This window comes from Ctenopharyngodon idella, chromosome 22, assembly GCF_019924925.1.
Source record: "Ctenopharyngodon idella isolate HZGC_01 chromosome 22, HZGC01, whole genome shotgun sequence".
Classification (NCBI taxonomy): domain Eukaryota; kingdom Metazoa; phylum Chordata; class Actinopteri; order Cypriniformes; family Xenocyprididae; genus Ctenopharyngodon; species Ctenopharyngodon idella.
In genome coordinates this window covers 27,031,070-27,056,616 of record NC_067241.1, presented here as the reverse complement: position 1 = coordinate 27,056,616, position 25,547 = coordinate 27,031,070, and the positions used below count along the sequence as shown (strand labels likewise).

The 25,547-nt window shown below is 36.3% G+C and overlaps 1 protein-coding gene across 2 annotated transcripts in view; it reads left to right on the top strand.

Moving 5' to 3' along the window:
• The window catches only part of nkain4 (sodium/potassium transporting ATPase interacting 4), an 81,076-nt gene that overhangs the window by 38,493 nt on the left and 17,036 nt on the right, over positions 1-25,547 (top strand). For both annotated transcript variants that reach the window (XM_051880373.1, XM_051880372.1), the window contains exon 4: positions 9,290-9,487. In XM_051880373.1, coding sequence (XP_051736333.1) covers positions 9,290-9,487 — 198 coding nt within the window. The remainder of the gene's footprint in view (positions 1-9,289; positions 9,488-25,547) is intronic.

Genomic DNA, 25,547 nt, shown 5'->3' with positions numbered 1-25,547 from the left:
CACAGTTGCATGGGAAATGGCTCACATTATCCCAGGACAAAGGGAATAATTGGTCTGACCATGATTGTACCAAACAGAACATGTTCCTTAATCAACTCTCTAATTTTTACTGAAATTAAGCACTTAGATTTTATGGTTTGGTTTAGGGTTAAGTTGGTGCTAAGTTTGGGGTTTGAACAACATTTTAATTTCCCTCTAATTTTAGGATATCTAATGGTTAGGGTTGGAGTTAGGACAAGGTTTTTGTTTGTCAGGAATGTTGTTCCAGGTCCAACAAAAGAAGTTGATTACATCCTACACTCTCAGAAAAAAAAATAAAAAAATGGTACAATAGCTGTCACTGGGACGGTACAGTGGTTCTAATATGTACCATTTAGGTGCTAATTTCCACTCTTTAGGTACAAAGAGTACTGCCTCAGTGACAGCTTTTGTACCTTTTTTTCTGAGAGTGTACTTGGAAAATTGACAGTCACTATTGAGGTATGTAAGAATGTTCTTGGATAATAGTCAGCCTGGTATTTGCATCTGCATACTTGCTTAGCATGTTTCCATTCGGGACCCAGTTTTTATATAGTTCATCAAGTGGCAAGACAACAATGTTTACAGTTTGTTTACAATTCAAAATGTCACAATGTTGTTGTTTTTTTGTTGTTGTTTTTTTTAATTATATTTACATTACAGTTCAAAAGTTTGGGGCCAGTATTTTTTTTAAGAAAGTAATACTTTTCAGCAAAAATGCTTTAAATTGATCAACAGTGAGAGTAAAGACATTTATAATGTTACAAAAGATTTCGATTTTAAATAAATGCAGTTCTTTTGAACTTTCTATTCAAAGAATGCTGAAAAAATGTATACATTTCCACAAAAATATTATAAGTAGCACAATTGATGATGATAAAAAAATAATTAGCAATAATATATATATATATATATATATATATATATATATATATATATTTTTTTTTTAGCATCAAATCAGCATATTAGATGTCAGGTCAGTTTTTTGAAATTGAGATTTATACATCATCTGAAAGCTGAATAAATAAGCTTTCCATTGATGAATGGTTTGTTAGGATATGACAATATTCTTTAGTAATGCATATTACTTACAAAAATAATTTTTTGATATATTTAGGGTAGAAAATTTACAAAATATCTTCGAATATGATCTACTTAATATCCTAATGATTTTTGGCACAAAAGAAAAATCAATAATTTTGACCCATACTATGTATTGTTGGCTATTGCTACAAATATACCCATGCAACTTATGACTGGTTGTGTGGCCCAGGGTCACATAAAATCTCAACAACAGACTTGTTATTATAGTTTGAGTGTTTGGTTTGAATTTCAATGGTTTCATCGTGCTCTCAGCAGCCAGTAAACATGTGTTCAGCACAAACCCTTATTATGTTTGGCACTGTTTCCACCTGGTATTAAGATGCGTTTTGGTCGTTCGGATCACAAGTGGACGACGCTAAATACAGGTGTAAACGGGGTCTAAAATGTTTTGAGCTTGTCCACTTTCAACCACTTCCAGAGGTAGTCGAAAACACATTTGACCGGATTGCTTTCGTAGTGTAAATGTGGTCAAATGCATTCGAACAGCCACAAAAGACCACCTAGAGCACAAGCCAGGCGGGATTTAAGCCTTTGTCGGTTTAAGACCCAAGTTTGGTTTGAAGATGAAAAATGCACAATGTTCTCTCATCATTCCTGATTTCTGATGGTCCGTTCACACCAGACGCGAATGAAGCGTTAAGCGCGAGTGATTTACATGTTAAGTCAATGACATCCTGTGGCGTGATTCGTGCGAATGAGGTGGCATGAATGATGCAATTCGCGCGAATTGGGCGTTTATATATATATATATATGTATATAGACTACAAGCTAGCTAAAGCCGGCAAGTTGAGCTTATTCGCCGTATTTTACAACTACTTTCCCGTTGATGTGTTTATTCAGAGGAAGTGTGCAGAAACGAGACTGGAGCCGCCTGGCAGAAGCCCCTCTCATGATGCGAATTCGCGTCACGATTGTGAAGTGAATTTCACGTGTGAATGAAGCAAGTAAACTCAAAATGTTCAAGCATCCAACTACGCGCGAATAGCGTGATTTATTCGCGTGAATAGCGCGATTTATTCACGCAAGTCGCGTCTGGTGTGAACGCTTATACACTCACTCTCTTTTGTTCTGTCAGAGCAGAAATGAAAGCTGCTCTCCATGTTTTTCCGACGTCTCTGGTCGCGTTAATATGTAAATTGCACAACTTATTTTGTCCATTAGATTGAAAAATCTAAAAAAAAAAAAAACCAAAAAAACATACATACAAAATACATTTACCCCCACATAGACTCCTCCCTGCAAAGAAATCAGGACAGAAGTGGTTGAAAATGGACAAAAGAGACAGATTAAAACACCAGGTGTAAACAGGAATGTGTCTCCCTTGTCTACTTGTGATCCGATTGACCAAAATGTATCTTAATGCCAGGTGTAAACAGGGCCTTTGTTTCAGCTGTATTTAATTATGTCAGGGTCATATTTATTGGAATTGTTTGGTCTGTTCATGGCCCATAATGAAGAGGGCTGTTTAATTGGACTCATGACCTGGACCTTAACAACAAAAGAAATGGGAAGCATTACATTTTATCCCACCTTTGTTTTTTTGTTTTTCCTTTCATTCTCATCGTCTTCTCCCTCTGTCTCACACAGTCACGCTCCGCCACTCCCACCCTTTTTTTACTGTGCTGTCACAGGTGGGACGCCCTTCCCCCAAAGCTCCCCTCACCTCTATAAAGTCAGATTGCATGAATATTCATGGGCTGTTGCAGACAGATCTGCTGTCCAGAAAGCAGCAAGTAAAAGCACATCCTTTCTTTTCTATCAGTGTGTGTGTTTTCTCCATTAGCCGCTTGTCGTCCTGCTGTCCATATGTAGCAGTGAGGGAGCGTTGTGTGTCCATCTGTTGGGTTAATGCCTGAGCCCGGCCCTCTGCCACCTGCTCCCCGTAACACCCCATTATTCAGACTGTTTCATGCACCCCCTGCATTAACACGGCCCACCGCAAACCCTCAATGAAACGCCTCAAAATATGACTGTCCCACTGCTGTCTCTACTGTCATACTGTGAATGATACACAATATGATAATATCATCCTGCATTAAGGACCCCTACTGTTGGACTGATTACAATTGGGCAGTGATGAGAAGAATACCAAACAGTCTGATGTTAGATTCTGTCGGCCTGTTTTTCTGTCTGTCTCTCAATTTATATATCTGTTTGTCTGACTTGCAATTTTTTTTATCATGTCAGTCTGTCTTGCAATGTTTTTTATATCTGTCTGTCTCTTGCAATCTGTCTGTCTCGCAATGTGTTTAATTTCTGTCTGTCTCTTGCAATCTGTCTGTCTTGCAATGTGTTTAATATCTGTCTGTCTGTCTCTCAATGTGTTTAATATCTGTCTGTCTCGCAATGTGTTTAATATCTGTCTCTCAATGTGTTTAATATCTGTCTGTCTCTCTCAATATCTGTCAGTCTCGCAATGTGTTTAATATCTGTCTGTCTCTCTCAATATCTGTCTGCCTCGCAATGTGTTTAATAATTCAATTCAATTCATATTGCTTTATTGGCACGACATATTTAGGTACATATTGCCAAAGCATTGCATAAAGCAAAACAAAAACAAACATGCAAACAAGAACATATATAAAATGCATTCATATATATATATATATATATATATATATATATATATATATACACACGCATATTAATAGTATTATAATATGGATGTGTTCACTCAGTACCTCTTAGTTTGTGGCAATTATAAATATGGTGTATAAATATGGTGTGCCACTAAAGAAGAAGGAGGTCCTTCACCAAGGTCCTTCACCAAGTAATATTTTCAGTTTGTCAGTTTCATGGAATGACTGGAGCTCAGGGATAATATGCTGTATTTGACAGTACAGTGATTCTCTTAAGGATGTGTATTTATCACAGTGGAGGAGGAAGTGTGCCTCCGTCTCAAGTGCCCCTGATCTACATTCATTACACACTTGCTCTTCTTTAGGTAACCATGTCTTCCTATGTCGCCCTCTTTCTATGGCCAACTGGTGGTCACGAAGTCTGTACTTGGTTAATAAATTCCTGTGTGTTGTATTCCTGACTGAGGTGAGATATTCAGCCAGACTGTACTCTCTGTTTAGTCTAAGATAACACTGGAGACGACTTTGCTCTTTGGTTTGTTCTTTCCAATGCTGCATTTATGTCTCTTTCTGTTTACTCATAATTTCTTTAATTCTTGCAGGGTTTTCAGGGGCAGTGATTGTAAAGAGTGCTGAAGAGTGGTGTTGTTTACAGTAAATGCATGTTTATGTTCCAGATTTCTGGGTTTTTTCTGAAATATCATAATCTTAGTCTTTTGGATGTTGACTTCTAAGGCCCAGTCATGGCAGTATTTAGTTAAAATGTCTAGGTTGTTCTGGAGACCTTCCAGCGTTTTAGATCAAATTAGTAATTTGTCTGCATACAGTAAATATTTGACTTCTGTGTCAAATAGTTGTAGTCCTGGACTCTCTGATTGGTCCAGTAGATCTACCAATTCATTAATATACATGTTAAATAAAGTTGGGCTGAGGCAGCAGCCTTGTCTGACCCCTCGCTCTTGGGAAAAATATTCTGTTCTCTGTTGACCAATTTTTACTGCACATTTATTTTGGTTATACATGTTTTTAATTAAGTCGTATATTTTACCCCCAATACCACTTTGAATGATTTTATAAAACAATCCTTTATGCCAAATGGAGTCAAAAGCTTTCTTGAAATCTACGAAGCATGCAAATATTTTTTCCGTCTTTCTTTTGGTGTACATGTTTGTTTATTAATGTGTGTAGTGTGTGAATATGATCAGTGGTTCGATGTTTAGGGAGGAAGCCAATTTGAGATTTGCTGATGACATTGTGCTGCTTTAAGAAAAATGAAATCCGAGAGTTAATTATAGAACAAAATACTTTTCCTAAATTACTGGTTACACAGATTCCTCTGTAGTTATTAGGGTCTGTTTTGTCTCCACTTTTAAAGATGGGAGAAATGAGCCCTGTATTCCAGACCTCTGGAAAAACACCTGTCTGTCTCTCTCAATATCTATCTGTCTCGCAACGTGTTTATTATCTATCTGTCTGTCTCTTGCAATCTGTCTGTCTCGCAATGTGTTTAATATCTGTCTGTCTCTCAATATCTGTCTGTCTCACAATGTGTTTAATATCTGTCTGTCAATATCTGTCTGTCTTGCAATGTGTTTAATATCTGTCTGTCTCTCTCAATGTCTGTCTGTCTCGCAATGTGTTAAATATCTGTCTGTCTCGCAATGTTTAATATCTGTCTGTCTCAATCTGTCTGTCTCGCAATGTGTTTAATATCTGTCTGTCTCAATCTGTCTCGCAATGTGTTTATTATCTGTCTGTCTGTCTCGCAATGTGTTTAATATCTGTCTGTCTCTCGCAATCTGTCTGTCTCGCAATGTGTTTATTATCTGTCTGTCTGTCTCTTGCAATCTGTCTCGCAATGTGTTTAATATCTTCTGTCTCTTGCAATCTGTCTGTCTCGCAATGTGTTTAATATCTGTCTGTCTCAATTTGTCTCGCAATGTGTTTATTATCTGTCTGTCTGTCTCTTGCAATCTGTCTCGCAATGTTTAATATCTGTCTGTCTCTCGCAATCTGTCTGTCTCGCAATGTGTTTAATATCTGTCTGTCTCTTGCAATCTGTCTGCCTCGCAATGTGTTTAATATCTGTCTGTCTCAATTTGTCTCGCAATGTGTTTATTATCTGTCTGTCTGTCTGTTGCAATCTGTCTTGCAATGTGTTTAATATCTGTCTGTCTCTCGCAATCTGTCTGTCTCGCAATGTGTTTATTATCTGTCTGTCTGTCTCTTGCAATCTGTCTCGCAATGTTTAATATCTGTCTGTCTCTCGCAATCTGTCTGTCTCGCAATGTGTTTATTATCTGTCTGTCTCAATAGGTCTGTCTCGCAATGTGTTTATTATCTATCTGTCTGTCTCTTGCAATCTGTCTGTCTCGCAATGTGTTTATTATCTATCTGTCTGTCTCTTGCAATCTGTCTGTCTCGCAATGTTTATTATCTGTCTGTCTCTCTCAATATCTGTCTGTCTCGCAATGTGTTTAATATCTGTCTGTATTGCAATGTGTTTAATATCTGTCTGTCTCAATCTGTCTGTCTCGCAATGTTTAATATCTGTCTGTCTCTCGCAATCTGTCTGTCTCGCAATATGTTTAATATCTGTCTATCTTGCAGTGTTTATCATATCTGTCTGTCTGTCTCTCTCTCTCTCTCTCACAATATACCAGTCTGTCTCACAATGTTTGTCATATCTGTCTATCCGTCTCGCAGTGTTTATCATATCTGTCTGTCTCTGACAATCTATCTGTATGTCTCACAATATGTTTAGCATATCTGTCTGTCTGTCTGTCTCACTTTGGGCCCTATGTTAATGATCTAAGTGCATGGTCTAAAGCGCACGGCGCAAGTGCACTTAGGGCGTGTCCACTTTTGCTAGTTTAACAATAGGAAAAATGGTCGACGCACCCCGGCACATGGTCTAAAAGGGTTGACCCTAGTCTCTAAATAATGGGTGTGTTTTGGGCATAATGTGTAATAAACCAGTCAGAGTCTCATCTCCCATTTCCTATAAAAGCCAGTTGCGTGGTGGATTCACTATTTACATGGTGGAATTTGCAAGCGGAAAAACTTCTCTAGCGAGGAAACGGATCTGCTAGTGCACGAGCAGACCATCTATGGGACAAGCCGGATTCCACCAAAGCATTTTTATCTTTATGCACAAAATAATAATCTTAATAAAGGCAAAAAATAATGTGAGATGAAGCAGTGCCACCATATAGCTGTGTCTGGCTAATCACATGATCAAGAGGTAAATGATGTGCAAATCAACATGAATGAGTCAAACTGTTACAACTAGTTAAATAAACGACTCACCTACTCAGACATCGTCACTTTTGGACAAATCTCAATCGATAATTTTTTTTGTGGATAAATTATAAAATGCACCTCCATGCCTGTCAGCGTCAATACTCTTGCTGTGTTTAGGGAGGGCTGGATGACTAATGATCCAAAAAAAGTTGACTATCAATAATGATATAATTTCAGAAGACCACCACACAGTCCTCTTTCTTTGATTTCTAACATTTCATGAGCAAATAGAGGTGGCTTAAAGTAGTGATTAAGTATTTTGCCATCATCAACAACAAAGCTGCATAGATCTATGTTAGCTTTGAGCGCTGCCATATAAACAAATAATTCAGCGAACGCAAACAGCTCAGAGTACAACCACTGAGTTGTCATTTCATAATTACGATAATTCTGACACAACATGAATGTGGAATTAATCTGTCACATTCAAATAATGGAGAACCATATTAACTCACTGAACATGAGACGTAGTTTCACTGAAGAGGAAAATCATATTAAGTGCTTGGGCACTTTATGAAACTCTCTCCCTCTTTCTGTCTCATTGATTGAGGTGTTTTGGTGGGGTTGTCCTCTCATGCATGGCCGCAGGCTGTGGCTGTCAGCCTCACACTGTGGCTGTGATTAAATACGAGACAGGACAGTCTGTATCGACCCCCTCCCCAAACACACACTCTTCTCAATGACATATAGTGACGCGTATAATGATAATGCCTACTGATGATAAAGGGGACAAACTCCTCTGTGCCTCCATTAGCCAGAATGAGGTCAAGGACATGTTACTCTCTAATAAGCATAGGGAAGTCCATAAGTTTTCGTTTTGACAAGTGTCATTCATCTCATGCAGCCTGAGAACTGTGTGGATTGACAGAATCCATTACATCTGATGTACACGTGTCCATGAGCATATGAGGAACGTTTGCAACACAGACACATATCTCTGACGTGTCACACATCACTTTCACACACGCAGCATTCAGTTTAAGGACCGTGTGAACAGACACAGACAAAATAATTCTCTTAATTTGCAGGAATATGTGAAGTGGGAGTCAAAAATCTTGATTTAAATAGAAATGTTGTGAAACTGATGGACTGGGATGCATAGCTAAAAATATTTTTCATTGCTTTTATGATGCATCTCACATAAAAGTTTGTTTACACAATATACTATATATATATATATATATATATATATATATATATATATATATATATATATATATATATTATATAGTGTGTATATATATATATTATATATATAATATTATATTTATGTCTTCATAATATGTATGTGTGTATATATAATATACATACACACACACACACACACACACACACATACACACATATATATATATATATATATATACATGTAAATATGTGTGTATGTATGTATATATATATAATATGTATGTGTGTGTGTGTGTGTGTGTATGTATGTATATATCTATACACAGACACACACACATATATACACGTATATGTACACACATATACATACATTATACAGTATATATATGTACATGTGTATATGTTTGTGTGTGTATGTATGTGTATATATATATATTTTTATATATATATATATATGTAAACAAACTTTTATGTTAGATGCGATTAATCACGATTAATTGATTTGACAGCACTAATTATGTATATATGTATGTATATATTACAATTAACAAAAAATTGTAAGATGCCATGTGCAAACTTTCATAAACTAATTGTTCATTTGATTCACTACACTTCACTGTGAACTGTTTGAAATAGCTATTAAATTTGAGATTTGGGCATAAATCTGACCCACTTGTCATGATTTTAATGAAACTTTCTTGCTAAATAAAAAGCATCACAAAATTCACAAAAATACACTCTACTGTGTTTTTTTTTTTTTTGCCACAGCTGGATAAAAGTGATTTCTGACAAATGCTATGAGAGATTTAACAGCTGATTGGACATGGTGTGTGAAAAGTAACAATACATAACCACAGAAAACAATTGCTGTTGTGAATAACTGATTCATAACAGACTGCAATTTTACCTCATTTTATTAGGTTTCATGTTTAAAACTGGTTATATGTATAATCACAGCAAATAAATAATGAATATGTGTGCTTCCATCATCTTTTGTATGTATACTTGTCTTTCCTCCCTCTCATGTCTGTGGAACAGATTCTTTGTCGGCGCTGTGTTAAATTATGCATGCTTTACGGCGCGCAGCCCCTCTGTCAATCACTCCCTCATCGGTTATATAGAGGTTGACCACGACTCCTCCCCTCTTTCGTTTCAGGACAGCGACCTCTTGACCTTTAACATCTCGGCACACCACTCCTGGTGGAGCGAGCACGGGCCGGGATGTATCCGAAGAGAGATCCCTGCCAGTGGAGAGCGCAGTGCGGATACACAATCCTATATATCCATCATGGGCTGCCTGCTGGAGTACCAGTACATAGAAGTCCTCCACAGTGGCTTCCAAATCCTTATCTCTGTAAGTCACTCCAAAACACACACACACACACACAAACAAATTATATGCCATGGCATGTAGAAAAGCTTAAACACTCAATAAGCTTTCCTTCAGTAATCCAAAAACCCTGTTTTTACTACAGTTTATGGTCTCCACACACTATATTTACACTTACTATATGTGTATGTCTCCTTCTACTGTATATAGCATAACTGAAATCGTCCCATAATACACATTTTTTTTTCCAGACACGCTTCCATCCTAATGCTGCTTTTTCGAAACGTTGCCTCTATCTCTACACTTAACCAGTCCTTAAAAACCACACCGGTCTAAAGTGTACCCTAAATATACCACACACGTGTAAAACGCCCCTGCTGGAGTCCTGAAGCTCTGTTGTTGGGTTGAAGTGGCTCCTTGAGTCGAGCTCTGGCACGGCTCCAGGTTTAGTTGGGCAAACTCAGTGGATTATAATCAGCAGGCAGCAAGCAGAAGGACTGTGAGCACATTTTCTTAAAGGGATTTGTTTTGTTGACTTAAATGTGCTGCGTACAGTAGTCTCCAAAAGTATATGGACACTTAAGCCACACTTATGTCTGAATGTCATTTCATTAGGTGCAAAAAGAAAAATATTAAACCAAGTGGCATTTGCAAACAATGTTGCTAAATCCAACAAGTTCGTAATGCTGTTTGTAATGTAATATAATATAATACAATATTCAAAAGTCTGTGGACTGTACAATTTTTTTAAAGACATTAATACTTGTAAATTGATCTATAGTGAGAGTAAAGACATTTATAAGGTTAAGATTTCCATTTCAAAAAATTCTGTTCTTTTGGTGAATTCTGTCTATTAATCAAAGAAACCTGGATTTTTTTTCAGTTTCCACAAAAATATTAAGTTTTTAACATTGATAATAATAATAATTGTGTCTTGAGCATCAAATCAGCATATTAGAATATCTAATAAGGATCATGTGACACTGAAGACTGGTGTAATGATGAACGCTGCACTGAAGGCTGAAAATTCAGCATTTTATCACAGGAATGAATTACGTTTTAAAATATATTCAAATAGAAAATGGTTATTTTTAAATTGTAATATATTTTAATATTTTTTATAATGCTTATTTATTTATTTATCTATCTATCTATCTATCTATCTATCTATCTATCTATCTATCTATCTATCTATCTATCTATAATGCTCAGCGTAAATGAATACACCCCCTTTGAAATGTAACATTTTAAACAATATCTCAGTGAACACAAACAATTTCCAAAATGTTGACAAGACTAAGTTTTATATAACATCTGTTTAACTTATAACATGAAAGTAAGGTTAATGATATAACTTAGATTACACATTTTTCAGTTTTACTCAAATTAGGGTGATGCAAAAATGAGTACACCCCACTGAAAGTCTCTGGAGCAAAGCTAAATTTTAGACTACAAACGTCTATTTACGTGAATTTAACAAGAATTCAACCACAGGTGAGTCTAATTATTCATTACACAGGTGTCCAGCAGACAGTTGACTATAAAAGGGTGTTAAAACCCCTTCCCATTTATTGCTGCCAGCAATGGCACCACATGAAAGAGAAATGTCACAAGACCTGAGAAAGAAAATCATTTCTTTATTCCAGAAAGGTGAAGGCTACAAGAAGATCAACAAAGCTTTACTTATCAGTCAGAATACTGTAGCAAAAGTGGTACAAAAATTTAAAAAAGATGGAACTGCAACCATCTCACAGAGACATCCAGGTCATCCACGGAAGGTAACACCTCGACAGGAGCGTCTTCTGATGAGAAGGGTTGAAGAAAATCAGCATGCAAGTTCACTGCAGTTATCTAAAGAAGTAGAAAGCCAAACTGGGGTGACTATTTCCTGTAACACAATACGGCGTACACTGCAGAGGACTGGCATGCATGGGTGCCGTCCACGAAAAAAGCCTCTCCTAAAGCCCAGGTACAAAAAAGCTCGCCTAGAGTTTGCCAGGGCCCATGCTGACAAAGATGAAGGCTACTGGGACTCTATACTCTGGAGTGATGAGACCAAGATAAATGTTTTTGGAACTGATGGCTTCAAAACTGTATGGCGTCACAAAGGTGAGGAATACAAAGAAAAATGCACGGTGCCTACAGTGAAACATGGTAGTGGCAGTGTCCTTATGTGGGGCTGCATGAGTGCTGCTGGTGTCAGGGAGCTGCATTTCATTGATAGCATCATGAATTCACAGATGTACTGCTCTATACTGAAAGAGAAGATGCTACCATCACTCCGTGCCCTTGGTCGTCGTGCACTTTTCCAACATGACAATGATCCTAAACGCACATATAAGGCCACTGTTGGATTTCTGAAGAAGAACAGGGTGAAAGTGATTCAGTGGCTCCTGATCTGAACCCAATCGAACACCTATGGGGAATTCTGAAGAGACAAGTTGAGCATCACTCTCCATCCAGAATCCAGTCTCTAAAAGAGGTCATTCTTGAAGAATGGAAAAAGATAGATGTTGCAAAATGTCGTCAACTTGTTCATTCCATGCCTAGAAGACTTGGTGCTGTCATTAAAAATCACGGAGGCCGTACAAAGTACTAGATGTAGTAGTTTTTTTTGTGGGGTGTACTCATTTTTGCATCACACTAATTTGAGTAAAACTGAAAAATGTGTAATCTAAGTTATATTATTAACCTTACTTTCATGTTATAAGTTAAACAGATGTTATATAAAACTTAGTCTTGTCAACATTTTGGAAATTGTTTTTGTGTTCATTGAGATATTGTTTAAAATGTAACTTTTCAAAGGGGGTGGACTCATTTATGCTGAGCACTATGTGTGTATATATATATATATATATATATATATATATATATATATATATATATATATATATATATATATATATATATATATGTATATGTATATGTATATATATATATATGTATATATATATATATATATATATATGTATATATATATGTATGTATATATATATATGTATATATATAGTGCTCATAGTTATATATATAATATATAATGTGTGTATGTATATATATATAATAATTTTATATTTTAATTTTATATATAATAATATTTTTTTATTTTTTATTTTTTTTGTCAATCGGTTAAATAAATGATTCAATGATATAATATACATTGAATCAAACCAAAGCACCTGAAGAACCATATATACAGTTGCAAGAAAAAGTATGTGAACCTGTGAAATCTGTGAATCTGTGAAAATGTGAATGATTTTAACAAAATAAGAGAGATCATACGAAATGCATGTTATTTTTTATTTAGTACTGTCCTGATTAAGATATTTTACATAAACAATGTTTACATATAATTCACAAGACAAAAAAATAGCTGAATTTATTAAAATAACCCAGTTCAAAAGTTTATGAGCCCTTGGTTCTTAATACTGTGTGTGGTTACCTGGACAATCTACGACTGTTTTTTTGTTTTGTGACGGTTGTTCATGAGTCACTTGTTTGTTCTGAGCAGTTAAACTGAGCTCTGTTCTTCAGAAAAATCCTCCTTTAGTTTTCCAGCATCTTTTGCATATTTGAACCCTTTCCAGCAGTGACTGTATGATTTTGAGATCCATCTTTTCACACTGAGGACACTTGAGGGACTCAAACACAACTATTAAAAAAGGTTCAAACATTCACTGATGCTCCAGAAGGAAACACGATGCATTAAGAGCCAGGGGGTGGAAACTTTTTTTAAATTCGAAGATCAAGGAATATTGTACTTAATTCGTCTTCCGGGAAACATGTAAGTATCTTCTGTTGCTTCCGAAGGGCAGTACTAAGTGAAAAAAAATTTATATTTAAACAAAATTAGAAAAATTGGGACATCTTTATCCTGTTCAAAAGTTTTCACCCCTGACTCTTGGATTTTTCTGAAGACCAGAGCTCAGTTTAACTGCTCAGGACAAACAAGTGACTCATGAACAACCATCACAAAACAAAAAAACAGTCGTAGATCATCCAGGTAACCACACACAGTATTAAGAACCAGTGGTTCCCAAACTTATGAACGGGGTTATTTTAATAAATTCAGCTATTTTTTTTGTTTTGTGAATTATATGTAAACATATTTTATGTAAAATATCTTAAAAATGTTCACATTTTCACAGATTCTGCAAGGGGTTCACAAACTTTCAAGCAGCACTGTATATATATAATATAATGTATAAGGAATGGGGGATGCTTTGAGGATCTGTAGTGTTAGGAGTGCCGGATGGTTCTCCAGAGTGATGATTATCCTCTCATGCTCCAACAATGAACTGCTAACTTCAGGATGAGAGTTGAACACAGTGGCCTGCAGGAAGTGGGAGTTGCACACACACTACAGTCAAGTTCCTACAGGCCTCTTCAGTGGGAATTCAGAGATTAGTTAGAGCGATATAGATTTTCATCTCCATTGCCCAAAGTACACAACTTGTGGTTTTGTAAAAATTTGGAAATGAAGTAAGAAAATGCTCAGAAGAATGAGAACATAGCTAAAGAGCCAAATGAATCTCACAGAAGTCAAATTACACCACAAAAAAAAAAAAAAAAAAAAAATTAATTTTGCATAAAGAAGTAAAATCAACTGTTGACCATTGTCAATGCAAAGAAAAAAATCTAATTTCTATAGTTTATTCTTGCATCTCACATGCAATACTGCCTTAATAGTTCTAAAAATCTAAAAGTTAAAATAATTTCTATTTATTCATTATATGATTATTATAATTTATAATTATTATACATATTATAATTATTATATTTTTTTAACACACAATAACTTTGTGAGAAAAATTCACCCACCCTGCAAGACATTTTGAGACAAATTGTTTTTTTGCTTGGGATTGAGAGGGCAAACGAGACTGAGTAGAGTCAGATACTTCATAAACACTTCCGAGACGCTTCTCTCTGTGTGTGTGTGTGTGTGTGTGTGTGTGTGTGTGTGTGTGTGTGTGTGTGTGTAACTTCAGAACTAGGTCACTATCAGAAACACTTCTTCTGCTGTAGTGAATAGTCATGCTCTTATGCTTCTGAGAATTTGCAGTCACAAGAGGACAGTCAGAGAGTGTCGCAGGACACACACACAGATGACAAGTGAGTGACTGAGAGAGTCATTAGTTCAGCTTCATGTAAATCCCCCTCTGTGACAAGTGAGAGCAGCGTCTGTTTCTCCATTAGTGGGACCCATGAGGGAGGAACCTGTAAAAACTTCAGACGTGGGCTGTTTTCTCAGTGACAATTTTAGCACTTTTTTATCACTTGAAGTTGACAATCAACATATTTTGATGTTGTTTTAATCTCCTTTCACTGACCTTTAAAAAAAACTGTACCGTTGTCATAACTGGTATGTGTCTCAGTTTTCACTCCTCTGTACTTTCTCCATTTTATCAGCATAAGTGGGTGGATGAGTTCATTCCTCCTCCATCTTTGTATCTCACTATTTTACTTATTTTTTTCCTCATCTGACATCTCTTTCCTCTCATATCTCAGTTGCTTCTCTCTTCAGTAAAACTCTGAAGTCAAGATAAGGCAGCTGCTTCAGATGGAGAAGAATATCTTGTCAGGATGGTATGGGAATTCATCACTTCCTTTCCCATCATGCTCTCTGCCCCAGGGAGAGACAATAGATAGCTGAGGAACATTTCCCTTGAAATTTAGATGTTCAAGTCCACATTGAAAATCTACTAAACATCCAAAAGCTCCATTGGAAAAATGTGTTGTTATTTTTTGTTTTTAAAGGGTACCTATTATGCCCATTTTTACATTATGTAATTTAAGTCTCAGGTGTCCCCAGAATGTATCTGTGAAGTTTCAGCTGAAAATACCTCACAGATCATTTATAAATCCACGTTGTAAATACTCATTTCTGACTACAATCAAGAACAGGCTGTTTTCGTGCATGTGCCTTTAAATGCAAATGAGCTGCTGTGCCCCGCCCCCTCTCTACAATCACAGTTCCTGCCTCAATCGGATTCTCTGCCAAATATTAACAAGATATCTGTTTGGTTTTGATTATCATCTATATCGCGATCACTCTCACAGATAGCATAGTTTTTCTTTCATCATTAAATTTTCATCATTATTTTCTGAGTGCACTTATCTGAAGTGCACACACACAGACAGCTGGCTGTCAGACGTCTAGTCTCGTGAGTAACTTCTCCTTCGCATTTTTTGTTTTGTTTAAACTGTCAAATACACACAAGGTTCTGTCAAAAACACACACCGTTCACATAAACACAGTCAGTTATGTCTGTGAACGTAAATAGCAGGCAACGTTACAGAAATCGTATGTGTATATTAGATCTGTGGCGCATTCCCTTCAAAAATAAAACTAATCCACTGCGTTAATGAAGACTGGTATGTTTACTCTTACATCCAACAACAAAACATCTCAATTACTTACCAGACATTGTTGTTGCTACAGTTGCTCAAGCGTGGAGAAAATGGCGGATAGCGTACAGCTAGCTGAGGGCGGAAACTATGGTAATGCAGTACAGCGGTCGTGGGCGGGGCATGAGGAATGTGACGTCACATTGCTCAGAGAATCAAAACGGCTTGTCTAATGAGACTGCTTTAGTTTAATGGGGATTAAACAAAAAGGAGTGGGTAGATTTTTATCATTGTAGTGTGGTTGTGTTTACACACTGCCAACACACATTTATATTCAAACACCATGTAAAAGTGGATTTTGCATAATAGGTGCCCTTTAAATATAACGCATTAATACTTGAAGCAAAATCGAAACAGCTGTGGCGTCATTTCAAAAGAAAACTGGCCAAAATGTAGGTGTTTTTGAGTTTGTTTCAGTGGTTTGAAACGGCACAAACTTTCCAAAAACTTTGTACCGCTGTTAAACACCTTTTAGTTGCCATTCCTGCTCATTTTCCTTCAGCACCCAAACACACTTTTAAAAAAACGGTCACGTTCAAACTCTGCAATGTAATCACAAATTCAGCTTGTTTTGCGCCCATCCAGACTGTTGCTGAGTGTGTGTCTGAGAACATGATTAAGACAAAATTTCACTTCAAAGTGTCTCCCTTCGCTCCCTGCGGTGGTTTAATCACTTTTCATGTACACACAAATTTAAGTGGATTTTTGATTCGACGTGGCCAGCTGCAAACAACTGAGAGCGCTTGTTTAGCCGCTCAGCAGCCATGACAGGTGGAATATATTTTTGCCAGGTTTTTAATCTCAGATCTGGTGGTGTGAAGTGCTGTTAGTGTGCTTGCGTGTGTGAGAGCACTTTTGTGAAGTGATGTTGAGAGTGCTCTGATTCTGATGTGATACGGCTGTGAATTCTGCCTCCAGGCGACTGAAGGAGCGAGAGACACATCAGAACTGCTGTGATATATAGTCTGTAAATGCGTGTGCATATATGGAGAGGCACAGCCGTACACACTGCACATGCAGGTGGACTAATTTCTGTCACAGCAGGGTGACACTGTGGCACAAGGGGCACATAATTAAGCTGTCAAACATCATGTTCATGTAGTGTGCCAAAGGCAGCGTTAGGTTTTTGTGACGTGTTTCCATCTTCCAGGCCTGTGTATTCACAGGGCTCTTGGTCTGTATTATTATTATTATTAAGTCTGTCTCTTTCGTTCTCTTTTTCTCTCTCTTTCAGCTTTAGCCAGCTAAAACTAAGGCAGATAACACTGTGAGAGCAGATAATAAATGGAAGTGTAGTTTTAGGACTAATGTTTCAGCTGGTGGAGGGGACTGCTTTCTTAACTCAACTCTTGGTATCCTTTGTGAGAAATAAGTTCACTTTAGCATACTTTTAAAAAGATTACTTATTACTCAGAAATATACTAAAGTGTGAACTGAATGAAATGTATTCAGACTCTTAATTTCATGTTATTTACTATTAAATGAAAATGTATTATAGTTTAAATTTATATTAAATGCATTTAGCTGAGTGTTTTTGACCCAATTACATAGGACTTAAGTACATCTTTATAAGTAATTTCATAATTACTTATATTGTCTTTGATGTATGGTTAAAGTGTTCTGCTGAATGTACTGACAAGCATTTATGGTAAACTACAATATACTTTTATAATGGCATACTATTAATACCATTTCACTTTAAAGTGGACCTATTATGCCCCCTTTTACAAGATGTAAAATAAGTCTCTGATGTCCCCAGAGTGTGTATGTGAAGTTTTAGCTCAAAATACCCCACAGATAATTTTTATAGCATGTTAAAATTGCCACTTTTTGGGGGTGAGCAAAAACACGCCGTTTCAGTGTGTGCCCTTTAAATGCAAATGAGCTGCTGCGCTCTGCCTAATAGGGCGGAGCTTCAAGAGCTGATTCTCCGGTGTCAGGAGTCAGTCAGAACGCACTATAATGTCAGAAACTGTGAATATATGCTGCATGGAGATAGAACAGATATAGTTTAGTTTAATTACGGTTATAACTTATATTGTCTTCTTGTTTTTATCTACTATATTAGTACAAGCCTGTTTACCGCTGTTTACCTCTCTCACCCTTGCATTATCATCAACATACTGTACATAGCGAAGAACACAGAAACACTCGTTACAACTAACAGTAAACAAATATATAAAAACCTTATGCCTTTTCGGGTGGTGCTTAATAAACTGGTAAACTTTATATCTGTAAATCAACTCCGATGAACTGTAATAAAGTGCTCTCACCTTCATTACTGCCGTATCCAGTATCACTCTGGAGACTGTAAGCTGGATCACGAACAGTTTACTGATCTATCCTTGAGTAACACATTTTTAGCACAACCTCTGTTTTGTATTTTCCCTTTATATTGACATTTGTTCTCAAAGCAGTCCGGTGTGAAATGATTTGTGCAGACATAAACGAATTTCGGTAGAGTTGAGGGAGCATTTTCTTCTAAAACAAAATTAATCCACCTCATCTTCAGCGGCTCAGATTTCGGGAGTAAATGGAGAGAGCTATGTGGATTAATCCATCCAGCTACAGAACACCTAAAACATTCTCGTCAGTGCAGCAATGGCGGACTGTGTACAACTCGCTGTGAACTCGCTCAGGGCGGTTCTATGTTAAAACGGCATTTGTGGATGCGGCCTGTGGCTAATGTGACGTCACATTGCCAGGTATCTGGAAACGGCTTGTTCAGAGACACTGCTTATGATTTATGGGGATTAAAAAAAAAAGAGTGGGTGTATTTTTATCACTATAGGGTGGTTGTGTACACACACTGCCAACACACATTTATGTCCAAACACCATGCAAAAGTGAATTTTGCATAATAGGTCCCCTTTAATATCAATGTAGTACATTTAAAATATATTTTATATATTACTTTAAATGTAATACTGAATAACAAACTACAGTTAATTAAAATAATAATTATTTAAAAGTACTTTACATGTGCTTTAGTATATTAGTCAATACATTAAAATAAGTGTACTTCTGTAAATCATAACAAATGATTAGTAAAACAATTATTTGAAATGTATTTTAAAGCAAAACTTTTAAATTGACATTAATACGAAGTGAACTTTTTAAATGTGTACTTAAGTGTGTTAAGAAACGGTTGTGAAAGTGGACTCTATGTAAGTATACTTAAGTAGCCTTTTATTTAATTAATATTATATGCAACATATACAGTTTTTTTTAAACATGTTGTAGTCGAGACCAGCTCATTCGAGTCCTAGTCAAGACCGAGTTCAGAGTATGTTGAGTCCGAGTCAAGACCGAGACCAGAAAGGGCTGAGTCCGAGTCGAGACCGAGACCAGAAAGTTTGGAGTTCTAGACATGAGAGGTATCTAATCTTTCTGGGGAACAGACGAGATAAATGTGAGGTGACAAAAGAAAGAACGACTCTGTTCTGGAGGTGAGGTGAACTAACAGACTGCATAGCCTCAAACCCTGCTAAGCAATTAATTGATCAATCAATCATTTTTTACTCATTATTTGGCCTTCGTGGCTGTATTAGCCTATTGTTTATTTTTTATTACAAATGTGATAAACGTTTGCGCAAATAGTATGTGTTGGGGAATTTAAAATGTAACATTTCAGTTATATTCTGCTGAAATGAACGAAATGACTTGAAAAAATATTTGTCCATTTTGCTGAACAAGATTCAAAGATCCGAGTCAGTAAAATGTTCTGAACTTCCCACTACTACCTGAGTCCTGCTTCCTTTGCACTAACGTTAGTCTCAAGTCATGCGCAGTTGCGCACAAGAAAATCACTAATCATTGGACGTGTCAACCAAACATCAATTTACAGAAATGATAACATACAGTAATAATCATGAAATATTTTGAATGGGACTCGAGTGGACTCTGGAATGAGTCCGATTCCTAATATGTTCGAGTACGAGTCAATTCCAAGTCAAAATGCCCACGAGTCCATGACAAGACCAAGACCATTACAATATGGTTACGAGACCGAGTTCAAGACCGAATATAACACTGAATATAATATTAAGATTCGAAGTACAAGTGCACATTCAGTTGAATTAAGCACACTTTTCACAAGGCATATAAAAACTTTATAATCATTATAATGATATGAGTTGGGGATTTGTCCGTTTTTGTATCTTTACAACACTTAATATTCAGCAACATTATTGACTTGAATGCACTATAGACACTATAGAGTACAACAGTCATGTTCCAGAAGTAAAAACTCACTCATTTATTTTCTCCATATGGAAATTGATTTTGAATTATAACTTATAAACTTTAAAGTTATAAACTTAAAAACTTTAAAGACAGACCTACTGTGAGCTAAGAAGTTGCTAATCTATGGTATTTGCTTCTGTTGAAGCCATCTGCCTGCCTTATTTCAACTTATTTTTAAAATAATCATGTTTACCAGCAGAATTCCTGGTGGAAAAACTACGTTTAAACTCAGAGAGTTGAAACGAGCAAAACGCCAAAACAGCATGTAATCAAGTCGATCTCCCTATGCACTTAAAATACTGAAATGTTATATATATATATATATATATATATATATATATATATATATATATATATATATATATGCATATTTTCCAATAAACCTAAAATATATTGTTATTATACATATAATCAACATTTGTAAATGAGTAGTTTTATATTTCTCCATTTTTAATTCGATTATGCTGTTTGCAATGCTTCATGGGATTGTAGTTCTTTCCCTCTAAAGCCGTTAAGTACACAGTCTTGTACCTTTGTATTTCTGTCCTATTTTCAAATACTTTCATGCTTTAAATCAAAATTTGTAGTGTTGTGATTCACCTCGTAGAAGACGGGCTTGGATCATGGCTTATATCTCTTTAACGAAGACTATTTTAAAATCTCAATGGGAAAAATGAAGGAAAAAAGAGCTTGACAATGACATTACTGTATTCTGCAGAGCTGCTTTATTAACTCATTATTAACTCATTCCGTAAATGATGAACTTTACACAGTTATTGAACCAAACTGATTTAATCTGAATAATGACTGTTTTCTATTGTCTTTTTAGAGTTGCTTTGCATCATTTGAATCATTATTTTCCTGTTTATCACTGTAAAGTTGCTTTGAAACAATCTGTGTTGTATAAAGTGCTATATAAAGGTGAATTTGTGGTGTTTTCTAAGGCAATCTATTACACATACTAAATATTAAAATTTTGTTTGTGCTACAGACATTAATGGTACATCAAATCATACAGATTATTAAGGAGAGATGTGCTATTATTAGCGCGCTTAGATCCAATTCATAAGGATAGTCACTTTTGTCTTTTTATGGCATAGAAGCAAGTGTTCCTTCTCTGTTATCTCTGATGTGATTTCTTCCTAATATAGACTTCATTTCCAGGGCACCTCAAACTCAAGCATTATTTAGGTGTGTGTTACCAGAGCCCAGATCAGACAGAAATGCTATATAACTGTTGAGATGACAGAACCAGGTCGTGTGCATATAGAAGCGCCGTTTGATCCGTCAGTCATACAGACAGATCAGCTCTCGTTCTTTGGCTCTTTCTGCATCATGTCATTGGTTATAAACTTCTCATCCATTGCTAGGACAAGGTACTTCTTGTTAATTAGAGACCATTAATAATTAGTTTCTGAATTAAATTTTATGTTGATATTCTATGAAAGAATTCAAGATGATATAACCATCCTGTAAAAAAAAATGAAGAATGAGTCTTATTTCTTAAAAATATTTGTATATAAAAATACTAAGTTGTAAAGCAGTTTTGTGTAAACGTAGTCTTTAATTGCAAAATGAAAATGATAAACACTTTTTGAATTTTGGTACCATTTTAAAGACCAGTTAGACTTTGCTTTTCTGACATTGGCTGAATTCCCAAGCTTATAAATTTTAAACCAGACATTTTACCCAGTTTATTTTCCTTTTATATTACATTTTTAATGAATTTTAAGGATTAGTTCTCAAGGCAAATTCCCCAGTGATTACAAAAACAATTTTGAGATAATTCTATTCATATTAAAGGCATTATGAAGACTAGACTGAGGGATTGAAAGTTGAATTAGCTGGCATGAGAAACACCCTGAGGGAGTTGAAGGCCACTGACCCAGAAACTTCTTCTCTCTACTGCAACTTTACCCTTTGACCTGAATGATCAGTCCATGAAACGCAGCCGAAGCAGTGTTAACCCAACCTGTCAACTCTGACGCTTAATATTACAGAGAGAAAACAGGTTAAATCTGCACTTCTTTGCAAGAGTTTCACCAGAGATTAGAAAGAAACTTTGAGAATCAGCAGAGGAAGATGATTGTGCAGGCCTGAAACAGTGAAACAGAGGGTCCTAGCTTTAAGGCTGTGATTTTTAAATAGCTTATGGTTTTTAATGACCATAATTAAGGAGATTTTGAGTCGTGCACTAGATCTGAACTCAAGAGTGGTCAAGTCTCAGGTGGAGAGCTGCTCTTTCTGTCTTTTTCACCTTCGCCTGAAATGCCCTGAGCAAGAATTAGCTTTAAATTGATTAAATTTGTGTTACATTTTTCTCATGGTCTCAGAGTAAGAGAGGTCTTCAACAAAAGATTTAATATTTATATCTGAATAATAAATAGCCTGTTCTACGGTTTTATTTAGTCAGCACTGTTCTTGTGTGGAGCAAGTAAGTGATAATGTACAATCATACAGTTATTATCGCAAAATAATAATAAAAAATTAAAAAAAAAAAAAAAAAAAAAAAAAACAGGCTGATCATCTGGACCCCGACACATTGCAATAAAAATATATTTAAAAAAAATACAAATACCTTACTTTTTAAAGGTTTGGGGTCAGTAAGATTTATTTTTAAAGAAATTAATGATTTTATTCAGCAAGGATGCATTAAATTGATCAAAAAGTGACAGTAAAGACATTTATAATATCAAAAGTAAAGACATTTATGATTATCAAAGAATCCTGAAAAAATACATCACGGTTTGATAAAATACATCACAAAAATATGAAGCAGCACAACTGTTTCAACATTGATAATAATCATAAATGTTTCTGGAGTATCAAAACAAAGGATCATGTGACACTGAAGATTGGAGTACTGATGCTGAAAATTCAGCTTTGATCACAGGAATAAATTACATTTTAAAATATATTACAATAGAAAACAGTTATTTTAAATTGGAATAATATTTCACAATATGAATGTTTTTACTGTGTTTTTGATAAAATAAATGCAGCCTTGGTGAGTAGAAGAGACTTCTTTCAGAAACATTAAGGGCCAGATTTACTAAACTCTGAGTGTGATCTACTGATGACATGCAAATTAAAGAACACAGACGCAGTCGGATCATTTCCATAATGACCAACGGAATCTACCAAGAGCAAATTAGCGTCTGGTTTAAGGTTTAAGCTTTTTTGGGGTGGTAAATAATGGCTCAAATACCAGATTGACTAGCGCAAACCTTAGTAAATCACCTTACATGATTCATTTAAATACTCTCCTCCCATAAAGTTTGCGTCTGAAAGGGAAACTCCTACAAATGCATATGCAATAAGGTCAGCAGCAAAAATAACTGTGTCCATACCTTTTTAGCGCTAATTTTTCATTGCGTGTCTTTGGTAAATCCTAGTTTTTTAACGCCAAAAGAGGGTTTGCGCTGGCGCGAACTGTTAGTAAATCTGGCCCTAAAAATGTTAAATTAATTTATGTTATACATCTATTGTAAACATCATGATGGCAAACATAACATGCAGGTTTATAGGTCTATTGAAGTCAAAGTTGAATGGCTTAAAATTCCCTCCACATAAGGATCCACTCAAATGGTTTCAAGGTCAATACGACATGCTGATCAAGCCGGCTCTCTCCTGCAGTTGGCAGTCTGGTTGTTGACATTTCCTCTGATGCAATTGGTATTTTGCAACTCCTTCAGTGTATTAGAAGCTGATTGGAGGTCTGAACCACCTTGCCCTGCACACACACACAGAGAGAGAGAGAGAGAACTAGCAACAGCTGTGTGTCTCACCAGCACAAACCCGCTCTATCAGCCTCTCACGGGCCTCAAAGACTCTCATTTGGGCATTTAAGTTTTTGTCAAACGTTTCTCTCTCTCTCTCTCTCTCTCTCTCTCTCTCTCTCTCTCTCTCTCTCTCTCTCTCTCTCTCTCTCTCTCTCTCTCTCTCTTGTTCATATGCAAACACACTGCATTAATTTATTTATTTTTTTTTTTCCAAGGTATGTGTATGCTGGGCCGTCTGCCCAATGACAGATTAATTGGTTTGGAATAGTGCCACTCTTTGGGAGTTGAGTTTGCCCTGTGTGTGTTTTCATGCAGAGCTGTGCCATCTGGCTCTGTGGCACTGCCATAGCCTTCAATATGCCCGTCATCTACACACACACACCCGTCCCCTGTTCACTTGGCACAGGACTTCGTAAAACTCTCTCTAATGTCTCTTTGAGTAATGTATTATCGGCCATGTGTTTCTCATAATGAATGGTTTATAAGATGTGCCTGCCATTCCTGCTGCACATACTTACGGTTAGGGATTTGAACAAACCCCTAACACTATAGTATCAAACTTTGGTGTGTAACTATTCCCGCACTGTTTGTGCTACAGAAATGAATAGAGCTGGGACAATAAATCAATGCATCATAAATCGAGAAATGATTCTGGTTCGATTCAGAGATTTTCCAAATGCATCGAGATTCTCTCTCAAATCGATTCTGAGCTTAGTTTTTAACAGCAGATGGCACTGCATGGTTTAGAAACACCCGTACTCTGCTTGCTTCCAATTCCTTATACACACCACTTGAACCTTCTATAAAATAATCATTCATAAAGTTGGAAAAGTTTGAAGCGAATTACAATGTGTTTGCAGGGGGCTGTTTACATTAATCTCGCGTCATAAAAGTATTTTGAGGTGCAAGTACATTCTCGACTCAGCCGAACGCACAAGCACTCTTCAGCAGTGTTTCGAGGTTTTCACAACAAAACCTGCCCAATTGGCACTCAAAACTAACCCAAAACTAGCCCAATCGCATTTCAGGGGGGGGTCCCTCAGTAAAAATCGCATCCCATGGGGTAAAATCAGCATTTTTTGCCGAGGTTCCCCTGGTAAAATTAGCATTCCAGGGGCTAAATATCACGTTACTAAGGGCTGCTTCAACCCGTGGACATGAAAAACAATCTGTGGCAACACTGTTAAAGTAGCCTAATTCCGCAGGAAAACCACAGTCTTGGCAACACTGCTCTTCAGCGCTCTTCTTCGTGAGCATTTGAGCATGTGGTTAAAAACTAGTCTAGAGCGCCATCTGCTGTTAAAAACTAATCTCAGAATCGATTCGAGAGAGAATCGCGATGCATTCGGAATCGAGATGCATCGATTTATCGCCCCAGCCGTAGAAATGAATGATACCTGAAAAAAATTTTACATTTTTTTCATTTAGTAGATGCTATTTGTCAAATATTACAAATAAATAACATCACAAGCAATTTGAGGAGAGATGTCATTACTTTTCAAAAATTCTTTTCATGTTGGACAATATAAACCTCTGGAGACATGTGCTGTGTCCGAAATCGAATACTTCTCTACTATATAGCGTGCAAAAACCAGTATGGCAGCAGAGTTGTATGTCCGAATACATATTATTCGAAAAACAGTAGGTGAAAA